The sequence below is a fragment of the Varroa destructor genome, unplaced genomic scaffold (genome assembly GCF_002443255.2).
Source record: "Varroa destructor unplaced genomic scaffold, Vdes_3.0 BEIS01000006.1, whole genome shotgun sequence".
In the NCBI taxonomy this organism is placed as follows: Eukaryota; Metazoa; Arthropoda; class Arachnida; order Mesostigmata; family Varroidae; genus Varroa; species Varroa destructor.
The window spans coordinates 24,796,155-24,812,653 of NW_019211459.1; the positions used below are offsets into that span (position 1 = coordinate 24,796,155).

General features: G+C 38.0%; 3 protein-coding genes and 1 long non-coding RNA gene across 5 annotated transcripts; 2 read left to right on the forward strand and 2 right to left on the reverse strand.

The window, feature by feature from the left end:
- Positions 1-187: 187 nt before the first annotated feature.
- On the forward strand, positions 188-7,166 carry LOC111252674 (uncharacterized). Its single transcript, XM_022810944.2, has 3 exons — positions 188-711; positions 4,082-4,840; positions 5,407-7,166. The coding sequence occupies exons 2-3, from the start codon at positions 4,727-4,729 to the stop codon at positions 5,647-5,649; spliced, it is 357 nt and encodes a 118-aa protein (XP_022666679.1). The 5' UTR covers positions 188-711; positions 4,082-4,726; the 3' UTR covers positions 5,650-7,166.
- Positions 7,167-7,500: 334 nt separating this feature from the next.
- Positions 7,501-9,443, reverse strand: LOC111253548 (mitochondrial translation release factor in rescue). Its single transcript, XM_022813103.2, has 4 exons — positions 9,303-9,443; positions 9,038-9,140; positions 8,541-8,662; positions 7,501-8,055 (listed from the first exon to the last, which is right to left on the reverse strand). The coding sequence occupies exons 1-4, from the start codon at positions 9,304-9,306 to the stop codon at positions 7,718-7,720; spliced, it is 567 nt and encodes a 188-aa protein (XP_022668838.1). The 5' UTR covers positions 9,307-9,443; the 3' UTR covers positions 7,501-7,717.
- A 700-nt stretch (positions 9,444-10,143) lies between these two features.
- Positions 10,144-10,602, reverse strand: LOC147755016 (uncharacterized). Its single transcript, XR_015329677.1, has 2 exons — positions 10,484-10,602; positions 10,144-10,297 (listed from the first exon to the last, which is right to left on the reverse strand). It is a non-coding gene; the product is annotated as an uncharacterized LOC147755016 (long non-coding RNA).
- LOC111252675 (60S ribosomal export protein NMD3-like) lies at positions 10,524-15,023 on the forward strand. Of its 2 annotated transcripts, none has more exons than XM_022810945.2 (9): positions 10,524-10,661; positions 11,785-12,037; positions 12,179-12,303; positions 12,491-12,598; positions 12,878-12,979; positions 13,395-13,547; positions 13,762-13,918; positions 14,503-14,576; positions 14,835-15,023. In XM_022810945.2, the coding sequence occupies exons 2-9, from the start codon at positions 11,875-11,877 to the stop codon at positions 15,006-15,008; spliced, it is 1,056 nt and encodes a 351-aa protein (XP_022666680.2). In that variant the 5' UTR covers positions 10,524-10,661; positions 11,785-11,874; the 3' UTR covers positions 15,009-15,023. The 2 variants fall into 2 exon arrangements, with proteins under 2 accessions (XP_022666680.2, XP_086848231.1); XM_086992105.1 differs by lacking the exon at positions 10,524-10,661 and adding an exon at positions 10,739-10,978.
- Positions 15,024-16,499: the final 1,476 nt, after the last annotated feature.

Consider the following 16,499-nt stretch of genomic DNA (forward strand, 5'->3'; position numbering starts at 1 on the left):
CTCGCAGTCGTTCGTTGTGGCAGCAGCAGTCGCACACAGCAACAACAGCAGAAGCGCCACCGGCGGCTGGAGGATACCAGAAACGCGCAAGCCAGAAACGCTCGCGTGGTTCACTCCATCCCTGTGACGACGAGTCTACTGCTCCACGATTGGGCCGATCCAACTCTGGCTACACTGCTTACCGCGGTGGAGGCGCTCAGCTCAGCCCAAGCTTGGGTTAACTCATTGTGGGCAAGCACAAATGTGCTATGTGCTCAGGTAATGACGTTTGCCTTCACGATGCCTTCTGTAGGACAAGAGAAAAATTAGTGTTATTCTGATAAAGCCATAAGACACCGCCACAAACTGCGGTAGGCAAACGGACGGATTTACGGACGGACAAATGCGCCGACGGCAAGAAAGCTGGCGTCAGTTGTTGCGGCTGTAGCAATTATGCGCAGGGTACGAAAGACTGCTACGAAGCTGCACGAACATTCAAGCGTCCGCCGAAACGGCGGAAGGTGTCTCGGCAGCGATCTGTCTGAGGAGTCGATTGAGAGTGGCTGCCGTAGGAAGCAGAGGACGGAAAGGAAAGTGATCCGAAGGCAACGATGACGACAAGCACAAGGAGAAGTCTACGGCTGCGAACGATTTGGCAACCTAGTAATCGAACGAAATGGAGGACAATGCCAATGATGGAAATCCCGTCATCAACGAGTTACGGGAGTGATGGTATGATCATTATTGACGGATAGAGCAGACATCAGTAGAAACACGGAGGCAAACGAGGAAAAATTCAGCCAGCAGTTCAAACGTCGAGTTTTAGCAGGAACTTCATTTGTTACAGATCTAAAACTTTTCGGTACCAATTGATTACCTTACTAACTAATCAAGCATAGGAAAGGGGCGCAGACTAGTAAATGTGAGCATCTAAGAAAACATTTGCATTAGAAAGAAATTCAAAGAAATCACCTAAAGAGTTACTGTCTGCAGAGTCGAAGAACCTACAGCGTTTTACCAAACGTTACGGCATCTTATTCTTTGACTACGTTGTTGAAGGCGAATCACAATCGATGTGAAGTTGATGATGATATCAATTTAGTTATCTATGTTTGACAAATAGATTGACGTCATAATACGTCTGCGTAGGGAATATTAAAAGTATCACACGCCTATGCAACTGCGACACTTTTGAAACTGCTGTGATAATCGACTTTTTATATTACATTCCATTCATTAATAAATTCTATCTAAATATGTCTAATTTTCAATATCAGTGAATCTAAAATATTATAGATTACCCAATTTTTGACTTTGCTAGTTTGAGGATTTGTAGAGTGAATAATTTGTTGAAACGATGAATGTTGAAACGAATACCACAGTGTGACCGATTAAAACTCTAATTTAAGGTCAACTATGGACAAAGCTTAACAAATTAAAAAAGCAGGTAGACAGAAGACAAATATGCGAAGGTGATACAACTGTAAATGCAATTAGTTAACCAATAGTTTGAAGCCAGTGATAAATAATTTCCACTAACGAGCTCTTTGTTATGTTTTTGTGGAGAAACTATTGGATAAACTAATCAAAATGCATGGATTCTTCTAACAATGCCTGTCGGTAAACAGGCTGCCCCAGATAAAACACAAAAATAAGCCCTCTTTTTCATTCTCATATGCAGAAACATTCTGGTTCACATTTGCACAACAAAGCTTCTTGATAAAACTGTGTTTTTGCTCGCGAAACGGCCCACTAAGATTACTTTGACTTTAAAAATATTGGGGCCGAAGGGGGTCATACAATCCCATCAAGAACATAACACCTCAAATCACTTGTTCAGCTTTCTTAACGAATTCCAATTGTATCGCTCGAATTCCATGGAACCAAAATTTGTACGTGGAATCGAAAAAGTAACACAAATATGTATTCGGGCCATCAAAAACGCATGTGTACCTAACTTTAAAATTAACAGTGAAGGAGAGTCACTATCCTGACACAAAACAACAGGTGAAAAATGAGGAAACTTATCGTATTCGCTTTTGAAGTTCCGCGCAATCGGTGCTTGTATCGACAGAAAAAAGAAATAGATATTTGGAAATCGTGAAACGGATTCCTAGCTCCGCATTATTTCTTGCATTGATTTATTTGACAAACCTAACCACGTTAATAATATTCTACTATATAGTATATAAGCGACGCGTCTTAGATAAAAGTTGTGAGTTTATCGGTCGACTATAAGTACTACCGGTAATTATATAATGCATAACAGTTAATTGACAACAATGAATTATAGAGTTTTTACTATGTAACGATTCTAATTTCATACTTTGAAACGCTCAAGCTTATTTCTATGCATTCCTAATGGTAACGAAAGTAACGCCACACCTTCGCAATGTAAATCACTAGTCTAATCCACAAATCTGGTTGTACTAGTTAAGCCGTTCACACAAATCGAAGCAGCTGTTTCAGCTGTTGCTTTATAGCCCTTGAATTTGCATTGAAAGCCAACAATAAATGTGCAATTTGACGTTCCAAAGAGTGATTTGATTCAATCAACCCTAGGCCGAGCTGCAGGCGGCAAAGGACGAGAAACGCGAAAAAACATTATATATATATATATATATATATATATATATATATATATATATATATATATACATAGTATTTATTTGTCCTGGTCCACGTTAACATAGAATGTGCGATTCTTCTAAATATGCTGGCGATGATTGCATTGCTTGCATAGCAGTTTGTTGTACAGACACAAGCATGAAACAACATATCGATCCGAGGTAAAGTTTGGGGTGAAATCGAATCACAGTCGATCGATGATTCGATTGGTACTGCAGGCCTTTATTGCTATGAGATTCTCAGAAGTCAGCTACAAATACATAACGTATTTACTGGCTTTTTACATTAACAAACTGTATAACTCCAAATGTACATTACTATTGTAATAATAAATGTGTAAAATAACTACGTTACAATCTAACTGCCATGTCAAGTAAATTTCGACCAGAAGTGTTTGATGTTGGGTAACAATGTGTGTCCCTAACCCCCAACCATGCACTTCACAAATTATAGTTTAACAGGTGATAAGTTATAGTTTCGGATGATTGTTAGAAAAATTTGTCTGAACTGAACTCACTAGAAAAAAACTTTTGAATACATTTCGAGGAGATGCTCGTAGACGATAGTGTCGATCGAAGCGAACTGTCTTCGTTGGGCTCCGCACTATAGTAAACACAGCTTATTCTTAGCAAGCTTCGTAATCGGTTTGAAATCACTCTTCTGAACGACTTTAAAATTATAGCCTATGACTATCGGAAGCAGTCCTCCATTTCAGGAAACCTGTGCTGAATAGGTAATAAGCCATTTGAAGTCGGTAATAGTGGTACGAAATAAATTTTGATGTTTAACACGAACGACATATCCCTGAAGTTAACTAAAAATACTTGCGTTAGACGAAGAACGTTTCAAATAGAAATTCAGACACATGATAACATCTCAAATATTTGTACGCAGAGCGCATAGATTTCCAAAGGCAAAACTTGACCGTAAAGGCATGGGGAAGTTTCCAATCACTGAATCCCTCTATAATGAATCAAAAGATATCTTCGAACGTTTTTGTCTATCACCACATGCTTGCCTTCATCACGACTTTTATTAGGCTAAATGGCTGAGTAGACCGAACATTTTGTTGAGGCGTCTTCTCCTAAAAAGTATAAAACTAGAGTTATATTATTCTTTAGGTATTATGAAAGACTAGTCGGCCGTTTATACAATAATAGCTGAAGATTTAATTTATGCACATTATGCGTAAACAGAGAGTGTAACAATACGTAATTCCATATTCATACTAAACTGTTAACTTCACAAAAAGATTTTTCAGACGAAATTCAACTTTGATTGAGAAAGACCAATAGCATTTGAATTGTAGCAAAACCTTTACTTTTTTTTTCAAATATCGGTTAATATCTAGATAGAGCCTAAAAGGAGGAACAAAAAAATGCTCTTAAAAGCAGCTAATTCTAGCAGTTTATCAGTTTGCGTCAAATACAACCCCGAATTTATCATTTCATAATAAAGCAATTTTTCATTGCAGGAATCTTCATATCAACATAAAACAAGAAGTTCTGGATCTGTTGTGAAAGAATTCGTCACCCAGCAGCAGCTTAGAAAATACCCGAAAATAACTACGGATTCGTTAAAAGCGCAAACCTTTGATAACTTCCAAAGTAGTACATATACCTCTCGCACATATTTAAACTGATAGGCTGATGGGCAAGTAGACTATATATTTCACTGTACTGCACAACTGATGCATCCCTGATATAGAGTTAACGGATGTCAAGTTTGCTCTTTGAAAAATATTTACTTTATTACTTAATTAGCGGAGAAATTGGCCTACAAGTTTATACAAGATTCAGCCAGTTCAGGTCCGCTCTTGTTGATCGTGAACCACGTAGGTGAGCTACTCTCAAACAGACCGCTTTCGAATCAGCGGTTAAGTCTGATTAGTTAGGTAGCACAAATTATATTATTTGTTGGCAGGTAAATAGGTGAAAAAAATGTCGTCGTCCGCCCGCGCCTCAATGCATTCGCGCATGAATGCCCTCTCCTTTAAAGGAGGAGGATGACAGCAAAGCCGCTCATCTAGCGGGTGATTTTCGCGATAGACAAACAATACTCGAAGAGAAAGATGTACTAAAGCTGAACGGTGCTGTGCAGCAGTGAGTTAAACAACGACATGGCGGATCCGCAGCAGAACACAAAGAAGAATTCGAGTTTTGACAAAAAACAGGATGGCGGCCTTCAGAACCGGCCTGTCGAGCCGAAGGATCTGCAGGATCTAACACAGCATGTAAGTTTTAAAGCGACTTCATGGGCAGAGCGTTCAAAGAGGCTTCAATGATTCGAGAGCATTTTGTAAATGGTAATAGTGGGCACCTTGTTCCTTTCTAGCGACTCGATACTTTTTTTTCGGCTCTGTATATTGCAGCAAGAATATTCATGTGATTTTTATCGAGACAGGAACATGCCTATTATTTTAGCTATTTTGTAGAAACCCGTTCGGGTGTGAACCCTAACTATTAAAACTGAATAATAAGATAACCCATAATAATCGAACTCTGTATTCGTAGAAGAATGAAAAAAAAATGCTCTAAAAAGCAACATCATTCAGTGGTTTAAAGTTGCAGATGAGGTATTATTATCAGTGATTTGACGGTTATAAGCTAAAAGTGTTTATAAGCAATAATTGAATAGTGTAGGAAAGTAAGAGAACACCTCATTTCACTTATTATATAGTATTTAAACAGTGTTTCGATTATATGCTTTCATGCCTCTTTCATTAAACAAATTCACTTTAAATCACATCCGCTTGGTATTTATTTAAGGCATGGGTTTTGTATTTATTTCCTTCTTTAGGTCCAAGACCTGCTTCAACACATGCAGGATAAATTTACTGTAATGTCGGAACAGATTCTCGGTCGAATCGACGACATGTCTCATCGCATAGAGGACCTCGAGCGAAATATCAACGATATTGTCGCTCATGTCGGTCTTGAGGCAGCCGTAACACCTACCGGAACGGGACCCTCCGGCGGAAACCAGCACTTATCGCACGGAAAAGATCATCCAGCAGACGGCCACCGAGAAGAAAAACAATAGAAAAAAACTCCTTCATGGGAACCGACGCATCGCTTTAGCGATAAAGATGTCCTTCAGAGTATCGTAGAACTTGTCGAAGGCCAATAATAATAACAACTTAACGCACGTTCAGGCTAACTGCGAAGCATTTGACGTTTATCCAGTGCTATTGCACGCTTGGCGTACAAAGAGGACTCGAAGAAAGATGCATTTCTTCCCGAAAGCGCCTATCCTCGTATTAAATGCACACGTTCATGAAAGGAAAGATGAAAATGAGGAAAATTTGACGACTAAAGAGAGATTATTTAAAGTCGCACAACGACAAGATCATGCGTTTGTTAGCCAGGTTGATGGCATCTCCTATAAAATCTTTTATAAATTAATGAGTAATAATAATAAATAAATTAATTCACTTTGCCTATTTGCATATCTACTTAATATGCATTACCTATTCCTTAGGCGAATTCGAAGACTCGTGTGTAGTCAGTATGGTTTTTGACAAAACTATTATATATATATATATATTATAAATTACTGTTGCTTCTCAGCCATGAGAGGACTGCTCCAGACACTGCTAAAGTACTGAGTGAGCAGGCGAGATAAATCGACGATAAGTGACAACGTACTCATAAGAAAGGATAATGCTAACAGATAATCTAAGGTAATCATCAGATAAGACGAAAAGGTGTGTGTCGGTTGTACGAATGATGCTGATGATTTCTCGTTGTGAATAGAAGCGTAAAATGAACAAACCGAGAAAATACACAGACTCAGGAGAAATCAGAGGAAAACGAAGAAAGACTAGTGGAATAAATGCAAGCATTAACTACGTTGAACCGCATGGATATGATTGAGATATGAACTTATTATACAGATAGCTGCCGACGAGTATGAGTCGTCAGGTTGAATCAAGGTGTTCAATCAATACAATGTCTACAAATTATTGTGCACGCAAAAGGAATATGAATGCGGCAGATATCAGCGTGGTGTGTAAGAGATTTAGAAATAGTGATAGAGAAAGAGAGAGAAAGGTGGACGAAGTTATAAAACTACTGCTTATGGTTATCCACTGTTAGAATGCAAGCCAGGTGTGGAAGAAACGCAAGGAAAGACGCTTTGTACATGAAGGCGGTACCACCTCGCCAGTGCTGCGGTACAGAGATAGTATGATGAAGGCTCCTGGTGGGCAACAGTCTGTCATTGCTAAACATGGTTAGTAATACGCCAAGGACTAACAGGTACTATTGTTCATGATTATAGACTGCAGAGGCAGAATGATCATAGACTTGGTGGTATGAAGAAACGATGGGTGCAAAAATAATATAATTAATGATGATAGCAGTATTAATCCAACAGCGTAGTAAAGACTACCGCGAACGCCTGGATAGGGCTATCTAGATAGGTAAGGCTTTACTTATTTATTCCTAGTAGGTGTTTGCACCAATTTTGATGATAACAATTATATATTACATCACAGTGTACAAACGACCTGTTTCACATTGTGCCATTGCTTTGAATAAATTGATAACATACGTTTCTTCATTTGTTAATTATTTTTGGGTGTCGTAGCGTGATATCTATTGTCATTTTCGGTTGCGATCAACAAAGAGAGAATGGCTTTTTCTCTCGAGTTCTCAATTAATTTTTCCCTCGAAGTCTAGTTCAGTACTGCACCCCTGTTTCATTCTCCAGGTAGAATTCTACTAGAAGTATGCTACTTATCTCATAATACAGTCAAGTACAGATTAAAGGCCGCCCAATATGTTTCGAATAGCCAAGTTTATTATATCTAATAGTGGCTCTTTATTCTGGAACGTATCGAAATGACATGTGATTGTCGTTGTAGGTATTGAATAATTAGTACTATTATCATTATAATATAATCATTGCCCTATTTATTGAACTCGCAATAGACTCTCACATCGACATGATAAGCACAAGGAAGTTTGAAAAAACCCGTTTAACTTATATTCCTACTAAAACTAACTTTGAAATACGTCCTCAAGATCTATAACTAATTAAAACAACACGCATCATCTGTGCACGACGAACAAAAGGAGATTTCTTACTCGTCTCGCCCTTGCCTCGATTAAGAAGGTGACTTATGTGGTTTTCTTTCCCATGGATTATGACCGTATTCCTCATAATCGCCGCGCTGCGCACTCTGGCCGCGTGCATGTTCCTCAGAAGACAAAGTGCCTTCTTTCACGGCCAGCTCCGCCAGAGCCTTGGCGAGTTTCTTCTTTTCTCGGTTCTTACGATTTTTTGCCTCCATTTTGATTTTTTTATTTTTTTCAATTCTTTCTTTCTGTCTCCGCACAGACATTTCGCCGTTCCATAGGTCGTCGAGCTTTTCTACAAGCATCTTACGGGCGTATTTTCGATTCTCATGGAGCAGCCGTGATTGGTGGCAGCGTACGATGGTATCTGTTAAATCAAAACAGATTGCTTGTGGGCTGATACGGAGGTGAGTTAATCTATATCATACACAAATCTATGGTATATGCACAGTAGAGAAATAAAAAGTGCACTGGCTACATAATCGATAAAGAAAACTTCCTCTTTTTTAATAACACATTTTACGTAATGCATTCCGACAACAGCTGGGATGAATATTGACATTTGGCTCTTTCTATCAGTCAGAAGTTTAGCTCTCTATATTATCGCGCCCACAAAATACCCGACAACTTACTACTCCCTCTACATAGCTATTCTTAAATTACGCATATATAGAGATAACTTTTCCTAGATGTTGTTTGCACAGAAATGGTTTGGCAGCGTATATCAGCTATCTCATTATACATACTCGTTTAACTTACGGTTGTTGTCAAGGCTAAATAGATAGTATTCAAAAACATATTTAATAATGAATTTCAATACTTTTTGAATTGCCATCTCCATTTGACACTTACGTGTAGGCACATGGCAGAGAACTACGCAATTGACTGATTTGTTTACACTTTGTCCTCCAGGACCCGTCCCCTTGACGAACTGTTCCTCTAACTCATCTTCATTCAGCACTGGAACCCGAGACCTGCATTGGTTTTTCAATTTTTAATTGTCTTTTCAGATAAAAATTGTCACAAATAACAAAATTTGGAACACTTTTTGACATATTACAAAATCTGTGATTAAAAAGCGCATTTTATACAACTTTATCAAAGAATACCTAACTAAAGCGATTTAAATATATTATATGATTGAAAAAAAATCCAAAATTATCGTCTTGTACCTGGGTATTGATGTTATAAGATCTTGGGTTTCAAAAAAACAAGTTGTCGTATACTTTATTCATTTTTCTCGTTGTTGACAAGTGACTATCGTTAACTGCTGACTACTGGAGTAGGCACTTAATTTAATAAAAAAAGAAAGCAGTATATGTATGGTCTATTGATTCGTATACTCGTACTTATCGATAGTAACTTTTGTTCGGTAAGACAGGCTCTTTGTCCATAGGCCAGCAGGGCTTTGGTTTAGCGGTAGAAGAGATAAGAGCGCGCGAATAGTCGTGCCTGCAACATTGAGTTTTGTTAAATTTAAGGTTTACAGGAGGCTCTGTGTATTAAGCGCAGTGCATAATATAACCAGTTTTTACAACCACCGTTTTCACCGCGAAGGGCAGTTTAACCGTCTTCTACAAAATGGTCTCAAAAATAAGCGAAAGCTTTATTTACCCATAATTGTGACTATGCGCGACTAAATCGCTTGATTAACAGAGACAGTTCGCAGATTAAGGTTGGTAGTTCTAAATGAGCCGTTTATACGCGAGCAAACGGAGTCCTTTGCGATACGCAAATTCCAAATCCTCCTCAGTGGCTCTGTCCTTGGTGAATTCAAGTCGAAGTCTACGATTATACCAGGTACGATCCGTGAGCATCAATTCCTGACCGTAACGAGCCAGCTGCTTATACAGAACCCTTACCGCCGTAATTGATGGAATATTGGATCCCATAGTAGTTTCATGCGATCACCGCGGTTTCGTCAGTGTTTTCTGAGGCGAAGAGTTAAATATCATTCAAAAAAAGACTCAGGGCGTAAGTACAGACAAATTTAATTATCCGTTAGAACACCATAAACGTACATAATCTAAATTTTTAGTCAAGCACCTAGCAACCTGTGATACCTAATGATGTGACTATATAATTAGCTTACTCATAAAAAAGCTCTAAAAAGATAAAAATATAAGTGAAAGTTTTCTTGCCGATTTAACACTAAAAGAGGCATACTCTGCAAAATTTTAATAGATAGCAACGTAGTTTTACGTATTCGCGATGATAGATGTCTACCGCATTTGATCTGTTCATCGCGAGCTCGTCGAAGAGCACAATGCTTCTATTAGATCTACCGCGTATAAAAGAAAGATACTTTTAATAAGTAACAAAATACTGTACTTTTTTCTAAAAGATTAAAGGTAATATATAAAAATAATAAACCGATTCGAGCCTTCTCAGAACCAGTTTCCACAGCAGTCTGTCTACAAGAATTACTACTAGTCAGCTTTCATAGAAGCATTACCAACATCGGTGAACTTTCAGTTGTGAGGCTTAAATGGTCTTAAAAATATTATTACGCACAACAGAAATACATCTTTCTTTGTTTCTTCTTCGGATTCTATGGATTAAACAAAACTTCCGAACACGCTCACATCAGCACTAGTCAATTGCTGTACCTGCAAATGATACGTTCAGAAGTCATACAATATTTGTAGCTGCGCAGAACATCCCTCTCAACATTTTTCTCTTTTTTGTAGATGAATAATTAATTTATTTAGATTTTACACTCTGATTTATCCACATTTACTCAACTTTCATTTACGGAAAGGATTTTAAACGAAATAACAGACGAAGCTACTTACCCAAGGCAACGCTGATCTTATTCGACGGAAGAATGAAAACGGAGATTTGTAATTAGAGGGCACGTGCAGCTAGCATCTACTGCTGTCGCGTCTGACGTTTCTCGAATAGACAAGTCTAGGCGAATTCATGTTCATGTGAGGGTCGGTTCGTTTTTTGAGGTGACTTTGTGTGCATACGGTGGGTACATTGGAATATCTTTGTGGACTGTGGTTGTATTTGTTCGAAATGATTAAAGCCATGTTTTTTAGTAATAGAAGTAATATGGCCTGCAGGAACTAGCGCTTAACAGGGATGTGCTGTGATTTCAACACAGACAGTGCCGTGCCCTAATTGTTTACCCAGAGCTCTTAATTTGCATATACGAAAATACATGATTTAATCGTACTTAAAAAAGATTGACAACATATATTGAAACGGTAGAAATGGTACATTATGTTAAGCTAAAGCAGGTGTCGAAAACGTGATTATTCATGTTCAAAGATGGACTAAATTGGGTAAGTTTTAATGTGTTATCATTTAGGAACAGACATATGAGCGAAGACTAGCACTAAGTGAAGGGCAATTATTACGCCATTTACGCAACTTTATGTAACACTTAGTCGATGAACCCACTTGGTCAGCATGAATTGATTTGTTTCTGAATCTTGGTTATTGTCGTCGTACCCCTTTTATGAAAAGGCTGCTGGTTTAATTACCTCATTGATTGAAGGTTGTGATAAAATCGCTTTCCTACAAGACAACATGCCTCACGTCCTAATGAAATGTCAATAGATATCTTTCCTGCTTTTTTTATTGGCGTCGATAGTTTTTAGCTTTTTGTGACGCCCGGTGAAGGAGTTCCTGCTTCCTCGTCATATGGACTGATATTGATAATGAGATTGTGCATTTTCGTTTGGTACTTGTAATGACTGAAACTCTATCTAAGCTGATATTATGAGACAGTTTTAGATAGGTCGCGTATTCAAATGTGGACATTCGTGATGCAGGATTTTACGGAAATATTTTTCGTAAAGAAGGTAACAGTGAGAAATTATAGCGTGAGGTATAAAAATCATGCCAATGCGATACGCATCTGAAGGCTGCTCTGTCATCAAGCCAAGTGGGTAAACCCTTACGTTTTCCCGAGTAATAGAGTCTAAAGAGACTACAGATCTGGAACACTTGGAAATGGGCCAGGAAAATGTTTTGCTTTGTGTTGGTCTGGCCTATAAGACCTATAAGACAGATTGAAGTTTAAAATGGGTTATCATAGCACTATCTTGAGAATTGCAGCATGTTGCTATTAACCAAAATATTGCAGGTTATTAGAAGGAGCTACAAGAAACCCATCAGTTCTTGATCAAAGAGGTCTGTCATAGCCAGTCATATCAACCGTTGCAACTCCAACAAGATGGATTACATGGCTGATGCGACTCTACTCGTCGCCCCCGCGCCCGCTGGGAATCGGATTCTTTGCTGCGAATGCGGAATAGACATCGAGCCAAATCCTGCCAACATGTGTATCAACTGTCTCCGACTTCAAGTCGACATCACAGATGGTATCCCTAAGCAAGGTAGGTAGAGAAATTAACTCCTCTCGTGAAGTACTGGTAAAAAGGCTGTGGCTGGTGGACTTACCATATACTATTTAGCAAACTTATCGCAAATTATCGAACGTGAAATATATAGTTTGTGTATGACGGTTTTTGTTTCAGGTGTACTCCAATTCTGTAAGAGTTGTGAAAGATATCTTCAGCCCCCTGCTCAATGGTCGGTCGCCTCGTTGGAGTCGCGCGAACTTTTAGCTATTTGTCTGAAGAAGATTAGAGGTCTGAATCGGGTAGGTTTGTTTTGACAATAGAAATAGCTCAACGCACAGCGAATTCGATCATGTAAACAGATTACAGTCAGCATGATTCGTAGTTAAATTCATCTGAGTCGCCTTAAATGGGTTTAATTTATTCCAAAGCACTTTCGGTTTGTTTGTTGATCTGGAGTCACATTATCATTATAATCGTATTTTGTAGGTTCGTTTGGTCGACGCTGGCTTTATTTGGACAGAACCGCATTCAAAGCGAGTGAAAGTAAAACTCAGCGTTCAAAAGGAGGTTCTAGGTGGAGCTATCGTTGAACAGGTAGGACGATTTTATTTTTGTAATGATTACGTCAATGTGTAGATTGCAAATGGATTTATTATATTCACGACATATTATTATATATATATATACACGACATAGCTGGAGATAAAGACTGTATCTATTGAAGACAAAATTTACGATGCTACTACTCTATATGGGGTCTGAGTCTGTGTAACTGTTGAGACTTGTTCAGTTCGGCATATAAGCTTTGCAATCACCGTCAACCAAAATGGATATCACTACGTTTTATAACAGTTAGCATAAAAATTTGAATAGGTTTTCGTCGTCGAGTTTACCGTCAACAGTCTGATGTGTGATTCATGCCACCGAAGAGAAGCTAAGGACTTCTGGCGTGCCCTTGTACAGTGCCGGCAAAAGGTATACAGTTAGGAGCAGCAGACGGAGTAATCGGGTTCACTCTATTATCTGATGTCAGTTAATAAAAAGACATACTGTAATAGTGGATATCAATTGCGACTGATAAAATTTTAGTAAAGTTACTATAGTACGAACGACCTTGGTCTTGGTCTAGCTAATTATTTCAACTTCCATGCCTCCGTTCGATAACCTGATATTTGTATCATTATATACAATATCAAATCGATTGCCCTATGACGTCGCCATATCCGTTCAGCTTACAGATTAAAGGTATCTTTCACAACGTGTTAAGACGGTCTCATTAAAAATAATAAAAAAGAAAAAATCATATGCGAACTATCTTGTAATATTACAACTTCCGCAAATAGATGCTTATTTGTCCTCAATTTGCTCTGCTGTTTTTATATTGAACTAGGTGGAACACAAGAAAACCCTATTCTACATGGAGCAGTTAATTCTCAAGTACAATGCACATAGGGACGCGTTAAATATCAAGCTCGTTCATGAAGGTATCGATTTCTACTTTGCAAAAAAGGACGAGGCTCGCAAACTTGTGCAATTTTTCCAGGTATGATTTACCGATTTGGATCCCAGCTGATCCCTGCATCCACATATCAGGTTCCACAATTCAGGGTTTTATTTATCGTCTTTCGCAAGGCAAGGTCATCCATGACTTTACCTCTAGTTCACGACACGGATCGGAGCAATTAAGGATTTGTGAAACATGTTCTCATAATCAGCTTTTGTAAATTTGGTTATCTAATGTCGTTTGATCGCTTCAGACAATGATCCCGATGAAGGTGATTGAGTCGCAGCAGCTCATATCCCATGACATCCACTCGAACACGTTTAACTATAAGACGACATTTTCAGTTGACATTGCGCCGGTTTGTAAAGGCGACGTTGTGTGCTTGCCAGCTCCACTGGCTAAGCAGCTAGGTTAGTATGTAGGATTTTTTTTTTCAAAGTATTTTTACTGAGCATTTTATTGAATTAGTTAGTTACTGAGCAGATTCTTTTAAAATGCGCTTTTTTAATATTTTTGTTACTCGATTGTAGGGAACAGCTCGCAAATTTATAATATACATATTGTTCGACACCTAACATATATTATTGCTAATTAATATGATAGCACGAAACCTGTTCGCGTATACATAGAGAAACGCGTGAAATAAGCATAACACCAATAGCGACTTTGAATGTGGTTCGTATGGATTATGTGCGCTTAGGTTTCCACCCTAAACGAATATGTGTTTTGCACTTTACCGTGCAATATAAAGCTAGTTATTTATAAACCGAGTTTAACCATTCAAGCATCGATCATAAACTTTGATCTCTTATCTTGACTTATGCCGGTGTCAAAGACACCCAGTAAATAATACCTTACCATAAAAAATTGAAACAAGTTATGCTTAACTGATTTATCAGAAGTTGTGTAATTTGTAGCTTTGTTTGATTGATATTGTATGTATAAAAAAGCTAAATGATTTTTTACATTAAAATTCTATAAAATTCACCGACAGGAAGCATGAATCAGATTTGCGTCTGCCTTCGAGTAACGTCATCTATTCATATTATCGATCCAGCTACACTTCAGGTAATAGCTGGATAATTTCGTATCTCAACCAGATTTTGAAGAAAGCCTTGCACTTACAACTTATCTTGCTACCAAAATTAGCGAAAAATAAATATCCGATATGCCTTTTTTAAGATGCAAGTATAGTAACTGCTTTTTAATCTCTCGCTCATATGTATTATATTATTAACCATAAAATTACACAGTTTATTTATTACTTCGTTAATCATGTTCTTTTCTCTGCTCATGATGTTTTCGTCTCAACACTTCTTTGTGCAGCTGGCAGAAGTCCCACAGCACCTGTTTTGGAAAACACCGTTTCGAGGCCTTTTTGCGCCGAAACAACTCGTTGAATATACTGTAATGGAGACGGAACGAGTATGCAGTGGCCAAATGGTTAGTAACGATACTCTGGAAGACCTAATGTTTATATATTGCTTAATTCACGACTGAAATGAAATTCAGGGGCCGTTTAATTTTTCTGCAAACTCTTTTTGCGCAGCTTTATGCCTACTCAAATAAGGTGTAAGCTGCGCGAAAAGCCATATCTATATATAAATCGTTATGCCGAAAATGGCCCGCATATTTCTTACTAATTTAACGCAAAAAGAGCAACTATACGTTTAAACAATCCTTTTCTCTGGTCTGGGTTCAATAATTTGATTGGCAATCACTTAAAGAAATCAGCAATGCTCCAGCGGCACTAAAAAACGTATTTTGAGTTTTGTGTCCTATCTACCTAAATTATTAGGGACTGCTTCAAACGGATGGCTTCTCTTGATGGCAAAGGGAGTGTCTACGTGTAACCTTGAACCTAAATCATCTCACGTCCCTAAGTTTAGTAGACAAGCACGCTATCACTGCACTATCAGAAAGTCAATATAACTTGAAAAGTTCAGGTCGAGATCGTCAAATATGAACATGTCTTTTTTTTCTGATGATGTTGTAAATAATGTTACTCAGGCTGTTGATGCCTTGTGGCTTTCTTATCTTCTTTTGTACCGAGTGTGTTTAGTGTTAGCGGACCGTATCTGGGTGACCCTCTGCAGTAATAAGCGTCTCAATCTCTCTTGTCTATTCATCTGGAACATGCTCTCGACCAATGGCTTTTGTACTATACTCTGTTTCATGGATGAAATTTAAATGTGAAATTATTCTTAATATTTTAGCTTGAGCTAAATGATTTTGAATAGAAGTACCATTTAGATAACTTTGAAGACCTAAATACATCTTTTGATCTCTTACCTCATTAGCTTCGGGATGACATACTTAGTGATCTAAGGACGTACTCAAGATTGTGATATTATTAATTAGTCCCCATGACGAAACTATATATAGTATGTACTGTTCTCAAAGCACTCAGATTGGGCTTTCGAACAATATCCTGCTCGGAACTGTGACTCTTTACGTTTTCCAAATGGCACAACAAATAACGACAAAGCTATATTTCATCTTTAGTAGGCTACCTTCAGGCACAACATAATGTTATCTGGGTATTATTTTAATTAGGACAGTGTGTAAATCTACGTATGTTGACGTTTCTTATAGGCCATTCTGAATGGATTTCAGTTACCGGTTTTTTGGAAATAAAGCATAGTTCTGATACGTCTTGAAATGACTGCTATAACTTCCGTAGCAGGTAGAATAGAAATATTGCCTCTACTACATTTAACTGAATTGTGGCGAAGTAATTTCGATAACAGTCTGCAAATCATACATGTGGAATATGGTCAACATGCACTGCTAATGGTGTCCACGAAACATAGAAAATACCTTTTAAAAAATCTGTTTAATAATGCTACACCATTTCATTAAGCGTTATGGGAAGTGCTCCAGATTATTGTAGAAACTGAGAGAAAATGGCAAGAACTGTAACGTGTTAAGACAAAAAATAGAAGGCACATTTGTCGATTATCTAATAAATGTATACAAATTCCTCGAATA

Excerpts from the sequence above, each read along its gene's own strand:
- LOC111252674 (XM_022810944.2), top strand. The coding sequence starts at position 4,727 with ATGGCGGATCCGCAGCAGAACACAAAGAAGAATTCGAGTTTTGACAAA. Across the intron at positions 4,841-5,406 it reads TGCAGGATCTAACACAGCAT|GTCCAAGACCTGCTTCAACA; the intron begins GTAAGTTTTAAA and ends TTCCTTCTTTAG.
- LOC111253548 (XM_022813103.2), bottom strand. Across the intron at positions 8,663-9,037 it reads ACAAAAGTTACTATCGATAA|GTCTCGGGTTCCAGTGCTGA; the intron begins GTACGAGTATAC and ends AAACCAATGCAG. Across the intron at positions 8,056-8,540 it reads TCTCTGCCATGTGCCTACAC|ATACCATCGTACGCTGCCAC; the intron begins GTAAGTGTCAAA and ends TTGATTTAACAG.
- LOC111252675 (XM_022810945.2), top strand. The coding sequence starts at position 11,875 with ATGGATTACATGGCTGATGCGACTCTACTCGTCGCCCCCGCGCCCGCT. Across the intron at positions 12,038-12,178 it reads AGATGGTATCCCTAAGCAAG|GTGTACTCCAATTCTGTAAG; the intron begins GTAGGTAGAGAA and ends TTTTTGTTTCAG. Across the intron at positions 13,548-13,761 it reads AACTTGTGCAATTTTTCCAG|ACAATGATCCCGATGAAGGT; the intron begins GTATGATTTACC and ends TGATCGCTTCAG.